General features: G+C 39.5%; 1 protein-coding gene across 1 annotated transcript in view; it reads right to left on the reverse strand.

The window, feature by feature from the left end:
- The window catches only part of xrcc1 (X-ray repair complementing defective repair in Chinese hamster cells 1), a 39737-nt gene extending 32885 nt beyond the window's left edge, over window positions 1–6852 (reverse strand). Inside the window, exons 1-5 of the mRNA XM_079561906.1 lie at window positions 6562–6852; window positions 6384–6476; window positions 4073–4177; window positions 3823–3981; window positions 1043–1120 (exon numbers count right to left, since the gene is read on the reverse strand). Coding sequence (XP_079418032.1) covers window positions 1043–1120; window positions 3823–3981; window positions 4073–4177; window positions 6384–6476; window positions 6562–6612 — 486 coding nt within the window. The 5' untranslated portion in view covers window positions 6613–6852. The remainder of the gene's footprint in view (window positions 1–1042; window positions 1121–3822; window positions 3982–4072; window positions 4178–6383; window positions 6477–6561) is intronic.
- Window positions 6853–7868: the final 1016 nt, after the last annotated feature.

Here is a 7868-nt window from a genome sequence, read left to right on the forward strand (position 1 = left end):
CTCTCCCTCTCTCCACTATAGCTCCAAAACAGGTCAAGATAGAAGCTACCAAGCTCTTCCACGTTTTCACTATTTAAATATGGTTACGTGAAGTGTTCCACTACAAAGTATAATTACACAAAATTAAACAATGTGGATTTTCTAAGTGGATAAAAGGAGGAACTATATTGTAAGGCGTAATAATACCAGGAGTAGTTCGAAATCCAGGAATCTTCACTTTACTATGCAGTAATCTTCACTTTACTGTGCGGATGCCAAATTACTCCTGGTATTATTACGCCTTACAATATAGTTCCTCCTTTTATCCGCTAAGAAAATCCACATTGCTTAATTTTGTGTAATTATACTTTGTAGTGGAACACTTCACGTAACCATATTTAAATAGGGAAAACGTGGAAGAGCTTGGTAGCTTCTATCTTGACCTGTTTTGGAGCTATAGAGGAGAGAGGGAGAGGCTAAATGCTAACGCCGTCTGCGCTGTGTTTACGTGACTGAAGGCACGGGTGAAGATCAGACAGGTCCTAAAGAACTCGTCAAAGCTAAGGTAAGAACATATCTCAGTATGTAAAAACGGTGGCCTATTCCTTTAACCAAGCACATTTTCCCCAGGTTTACCCAAATCTAAAAGCTTCTCGACTGGAGCTTGCAGCCTAAAGGCAGGAGAAACGCCTCATTTGAAAGTTAAGACCTGCAAAACTGATCTAAGCTTCTTCCTTGTTTTTTTGCCACATTTTCATCACTGTCGATGCTTTTTTGTTGTGTATTGGCCTCATTTCTTTTTTTAAGTAACTGATCAAGCCACAAAAAGATGGCCAAAACATGTCCAAAAAAAGCAACAAAAATGTGATGAAAACACAAACAAAAAGGACGAAGTGGTGACAATCATAACGAGGAAGATAATTCTTTAGGTCTTAGCTTTCAAACTGTAAAGCTCAACAGGAGACAATGCACTCTGTTAAGGCGGGGGTTAGAAGTCACCGAATATAAAAAAAATACAAAAGTTAAATGAAAAAAAATAGAAAAGAGGACTGGCTGCACTTACGGGGGGAGTTGTCGGTGAAGGGTCGTTCTTGTCTGGAGGTGAGTGGAACTTAACAAACGCCAAACCGTACGCGATGTTCTGTTCAAGACGGGGACAAAGACATGTGACGTTAATGTCTGCAATTTCACAATATAAAGAAAAGTGCCGGGTTCACTTAACTGAAGCAGAACAAGTGAAAAGGTAATAACCGATCATGTTCGAAGAGGCAAGTTAGATTAAAAGGTGCATTCGGGAACTTTTTTTGAGTGGTCAGCATGGCGCCTTTACATTCCATCTCAGGCGCCGCAATGGTGCTCCAGGATCAATTGTTTTAGATTTTCTGGTGGGTTTTCACTGCTGACAGATCCTCTCACCAGAAAACCGAAAACAGTTGATCCTAGAGCATTGCAGAGACCACCGTGATGGAAAGCAAAGGCGCCATGTTAACCATTATGCACAAAGAAAGCTTTTTCCTTCCGCATGAAAAGTTGTACCTTTAATTTTCACATCAAGTGTCACCTCAGAAAATACTGTAGACATCCGAAAAATCAAATCGAAAAAATGGACTTGCCAAAAACATGGACTAAATTCTATCTTCTCCATCATGGATCATAATTGTAAAAGCTTATTTATTTGCAATATAATAACTGAGATCTGCAAATGTTAGTAATGAGTTTTTGCTTTGATTTACTGGTCTAAAAGTATAATACAAAAGATGTGGACCGTTTTCATTTGCCTATAGAACACTCATCTTAATGTTCCAGTGAAATAAGCGTTCAATCAGTGACAGAAAACCAAACAAAGAAGAACAGGCATTATTTTCACAATGAAAGGTTTCAAAATGGGGCTGTTTCAGAGTTGAGACATTGATCAGGCTAAAAAAGCCTGAATGCGCTCCATCGGTGCTCTGCATTCTTTTTCTCTTTATGTGAATTAAGCAATTATGTGGCTGTCAGACATAAAAGCAGTTCGGCCTTCGACTTGAGATTGCTTTATTTTGTGCTCTGTCGGCAGCTATGCCGAAGCTGTTTACTGCGATTGTTCACATAACGTTGTGTATTTATTTTTCTGATTTAACTGACGTAAAAGGTTCAGAGTGTGTTTGTTGTTAAGCTCTCCATTTATCCTGAGTAACTGAAGTAAACTGACAAAAGCAAAAGAAAAGGCACAATGTGAACGTCATCGGACGACTTAAAGATACGCGTTTGTATATTCTGAATGAAAGGCACGGCAAGTTTCACATTATTATATTGCAGTAAGTGAGGAACGAAAGATTAGCGTTTTTCTTTAAAAGAGTTTGCCAAATCACTGAATACAAACTCTCCAACAAAATAATCAATAGTATCATAGAGAGTCCCTCCAGGATTTCGCGGGCATTTTATGTGATTGTTGCGGGGTAAAACGCCTGATTTCGCGGGCCATTTTTCCAAAAGTTGCGATTTTTTCTGCTTAAAACAGTATATTTTTACATTAAAAACTAACTTTTCTTTGTATTTTACAACAGTTTTAATCAAAGAGACTCTGGGTAATAATAAAAGACTTAAAATATCAGTTATTTTAGATAATTGTATCATTAAAAAAACAGAACCATGTGCGCCCCTCAGCTCAGCTACAGAAAGTAGGCGGGGCTAACAGGCCTGTTTCTGTGAGCGCAGGGTCTGACTCCACACAAATCTGATAAGACAGAGCCACGAATGAGAATCCGAGGAGAACAGACCAAAGGACGAATGTTTATTTCACACATCCACCTCGAGCTTCGGCTCCGGTTCAACAGAACTGTGACTCCTGAAGTTCGTGCAGTAAAAGCACCGCTCACACACACGCCACCGCATCACGGGGGAGAGAAGCGTCCAAATGCACACGCAGCGTTTATCTGTCAGATAAAGCCTATATCGCCAAATAAAGATCCAGTAGCAGAGAAGCAACTTGGACAGAGTGCGGTAGGATCACACAGCGGCTCAGGCTGTAAAGGCCCGAGTGAGAGGAGGCGGAGCTTCAGGCCCAGGCGAGTGAGAGGAGGCGGAGCAGAAGCCAAAGTCTTTCAGTCTGAGGCGGAGGTGCTGGGCATATACGCAACAATGTAACAAGTAAAATATATTTCAATGATCAGAAACTCACTTTTGTTGCGTATAAGTTGCGGTGTTAAGGAAAAGTTACAAAGGAAATTGCGGATTATTGGAATAGTTGCGGGAAAGTAGTGCCACCACTTTTTATTCAAGTTACATACAAATATTTAACAAGGTGGTAAACACTGAAAAGTTTGAGAAGCACAGCACTGATCCCTTAATGTAGCATCTGAATGCAAGCTGCACCGACTACATTTTTTTTTCTTTCTTTCAAAGGCTGCACTTGTCTACAAGCCCGTTTGTGTTCTGTCAAACTGAAGCGCTGCGTCCATGGTGAATCGCTCGAGGCTGACTTTTGATGAATTTAGCTCACGTTTTGCTTTGTCCCTCCATAATATTCCAGTGGGGAGAGACTTTATCACATTTATTCTGGTCAGACAGCGATAGGGTTTGCCACCTGCCCGAATTATTGTGCAGATGAGTGGTGCTCGTCCGAAAGGAACCGTGTGACCCCTGCAGCTCTCTATCTCCATGCACACAACTTTATGTTTGGATTTAGAGCAGTTTACATATTGCGTCACATTCTTCAACCGAGTGTTTTTGGAGGCATCTTGCACTTGTGTAGTGCTCTTTCTATGATTAAATGTAGGTCCAAAGTTATTGATAACAATAGTCAGTATGACCGCAAAAATCTGTAAAAGTCTGTAAATGACGGCATTTAGTTGTTGAACTTACCTTGGAATACGGCTGTGAGCACACAATCTTCACTCTGTCCCATTTTTCCTGTGCAGAGCTCTTGTGCAGCTGAGCGGGTCCAAAGAATCGCACTCTGTTCAAGTTGGTGCCGTTTCGGCTCTCGGTCGGAGACATGAAAGATGATGTCACCAAAAGGACCTTGTTAAACAGAACATTAAAAAAGTAGAATAAAGTAAGGAGACGTAATGTTTGGCAGATGATTTCGCGCACAGTATATGTGAATGGATACCTCGTAGTCCTGCTCTCTTGAAGCCGAGTTTCCAACCAAGACTTCAATAAATGCTGACCCTTCATTTCCAATGTCAATGCTGTGCACCTGCTCCTCTTTCTCAAACTGCGAACATATTCAACATTATCATTACATTTACTTCTAAAATAAAACATGGACTGTACAATAGCCACTAGTAGTTAAGGCTGCAGGCTTTGGTGTAAGATTCAGTCAAAGATCGACTTCTGGCTCCAGATATTTGCTGAATTTCAAAATTGAAGAGTAGACACATAACTTTCTATCAAAAAGAAAAAAGATATTCATATTAATCATTGGAAAAATCAACTAACCGACTTTATTACAATGGAATACACACCACCCCCATACAGTAACTCAGAACCCTATAATCGAACCCTTTTGGATTTGTTATTGCTTTAAACTAATTTCTTTTGCTCAGTCTCTTACTCTTCTGTCCCGAATTTTTCTCTCCTCTGTCTGAGAGCTAACTCCTTGTAACTCCTCTCCACGCCATTCATTATACCACACACACGCACACACTTACACACACACACATGCACGCACTCCTAACCCATTTCCATGCAGTTGATTTTGTATTTCTTTGATTGTTATTGGTTTTCATGTTCTTTATTGTTATTCCTCTTCCATCTTTTTCCCGATTTTCTCCAGCTTTCAGCACCTTCATGCTTTGTGCAAGTTATGCATCAAATGTTCCGCATGTTGAGGAGAAGGTGCTATTACTTTTGGGACTTCTGCAACTTACTGTTTTTCCGCAATCGGCCAAAATGTCGGAGATTTTTCCCATTGACTTATAATGGGGCTGCCGCAAATCCATGCTTTTCAGCACTTTATTCTGCATTTTCTGCAATTTCTGCACTTTGTGCATGTTCAGCTTCTGCAACTTGTGGGTTTTGAGAAAAAATTGTCCTTCTGCAGATTTCCAGTTTTTTTATACGAGAGTTTGAAATTTTTGCATTAGTGTGTATGGGGGAATCCAGCCAATCGGTAGACCCCAGGCCTTTCAGCCATTTGTGCAGCTTCTGCCAATCAAGCACTGAGGCCATTTCAACAGTTTGACCAGTTTATGGAATATAAAAGTTTATGCAACATTAATAATTTATGCAAAGTAACCACTTTATGGGATTTAACCAGTTAATGCATTTTAAACCGTTTATGCAATTTACATAATTTATGCAAATTAACCCATTTATGCATTTTACCAGTTTATGCAGTTTATACAGTTTATGCAACATGACATTTTATGCATTTTACCAGTTTATGCTAATTTGATTATGCAATTTGAAGAGTTTATGCAATTTCTGCATTCGCTTCCCGCATTTCCGCAGTCAATCATTTCTAGTTGTCATTATTATCTCATCATCTTTTTTACCACCCCTTCAGTTTTGTGGCTTAGTTTGATCTCGATCTGTATTGAGTAATAGTAACATTTTCATTCTTTGGTGCTTAGTGTTGTGGTAGTAATAGTGGTAGTAACATATTGCATATTAACTCGATTTCCGTCTTTCCCCCACCATTTCTGTGTCTTTTAATGCATCACAGTGGAACAGTACAAAAAAACAAAACAAAACCCGCAAACACACACACAAACAAATGATACACAAGCTCTCAGGTCGGTGGGAAGGTGCTAACAGGGACAGTATATCTGCCCAGGTGAGCATTTCTTGTCCTTTTAATGCACCGTTGCCCATTTTAGGGTAGTAAAGAATAAAAGAAAAAAAAAAGATAACGGCCAGGTTGATGCGTAATTAAAATGCGAACAACACGATAAACAATAAAACAATGTTAAACGGTTGATTAGAAAATGTAGGATTGAAAACAACAATGCAAAACATTGCCTCAGTATGAGTTTTGTTATGGCTACTGCACACGACAACTTGTTTCTCTGAGTGTGTAACCTTAAGTATAAAGGTTACATGATACAAAGCGGGTGGTTACTTATCATGCTGTCATAGTAGGGTATTCATTTATTTACTGAGTCACAGGGATGATAATGTAAACACATAAAAAGCCAACAGTTGCTAAATTTCTTCAAGCAGTGGTTCTCAAACTTTTCACACTTTCAAGCAACACTTAGACACTGATCAAAGTTGGTCTAAATTAGGTGCAGAATAGACCTACATCGGACTCAAGTATGTTTATACTAGGTGTAAACCAGAAAAACAACCAATACTACTAAAGTACAAATAAAATCTAAAATGAAATTGCAGAAAGCATCAGAACTACACTCAACACGCACTCTTCTTACACAGCAGGATGTGCAAGAGCAAGCTTAAACAGCTTCTTGATTGTTTACCTGGAGTATGACTGTCGTCTGCTTCTCCCCTGCTCTCGCTGCTTTCCACTTTCTGTAGGTGTCTGAGCTCAGCAGGTTGTCAGCCTTATGAGTCTGCAGTTCAACAAACAGGTGCATAATAAGCAACCACTTTTCTGTCAGGGTTTTACAATAAAAAAAAATAAAGGGGAAAACTTACAGAGTCTTCTGTGCTGCAAGACACAACGTGCTTGAGTTTTATTTCTGGCATGTTGCAGCTGTTCTCTCTGTAGCAGACAACGCCTCGGAAATATGTCAAAGTAAAAAAAGACAAATGCCCCGCTGACGATACGCCCAACAGTCACCAACGCAGCTAAAAAAATAAATAGCAAAAAATAAACTACGAAAAGAAATGTATTTACGAATGCCGACACTGGGGTGTAGCTAACGTGCTAACATGCTAGTAAACAATGGCCAGTAGTAGGCAGTGCTAGCCTTTCATCGGTATGAGCGACTTTTACGCTCATAAGTTGCTGTTACGAAAGAATTATGAACGTCTGCCACACCCGCTTCGTTTGGCAAAAACATGGGCGTCAGGACAAACCTGAATCTATTTTTAAAACTACAATAATCACTAATTTTCCCACCAAAAGGTTGACGTTTGGGAACAACGTCACAACGTCACTTCCCCTAACGCGCTCATTCTGTCCAATGAATGAGCAGAACGTCTTCTTCGTCGAATCAAAGCGGTATGAAATAAATACTGACCCTGCTGGACTGGCGGAAAACAACCTGCTACAAGTATAGTCGGAGTTAAACTTTTCTTAACCTCTTAACCCCCGCCTTAACCAAGTGCGTTTTCTCCAGTTCCACTTAAATCTAAAAAGTTGCAGCCTAGGCCAAGTGTCATGCCTCATTTGAAAGCTGAGACCTACAAAACTCATCTAAATCATTAACTGATCTTTTTCCTTGCATTGTTGTCACTTTTTTTTCCCATTTTTCTTTTTTGTTGTCACTTTCTTTTTTCCCCACCTTGTTTTTGTCTCATTTTTGTTGCTGTTTTGACACTTTTATCAAGAAGCTTTTTTTTTCTAGTTCTGGAATGAAATGTGTTTTGTCTTCCTTTAGTGTATTGTCAAGTCAAGCATTTATGGGGAAAACACTGTAAATTTAATTTTAAAGCATTCATATCAATTTCAGGAACTTGTTTTCTAGCATTTTTGTGACAGTGACCCTGCAGGTTGTGAAATGTGCCTATAAACATGTCCCTGTGAACGATTGGGATGCTACAAATCTGTTAGGAAAATAAAGGATGAGTTTGTACCTCAAGTAAGATTTTAATTTAGTGGTTTCCTCTTTGTTTAAAATGAAAAAATCAAGTATAGGGTATCCCAGCTCCCACAGGTTACACACTGTTGTTTTGTCCTTGGGCCAGACACTCCAGCCATAGGCGTATAATACAAATGTAACTAATTAGACCCCCTAAAAAAAGGATTGACTTTTGACTCCCCCAATATTTTACCAAAC

The sequence above is a fragment of the Gobius niger genome (assembly GCF_951799975.1).
Source record: "Gobius niger genome assembly, chromosome: 8".
Lineage (NCBI taxonomy): Eukaryota > Metazoa > Chordata > Actinopteri > Gobiiformes > Gobiidae > Gobius > Gobius niger.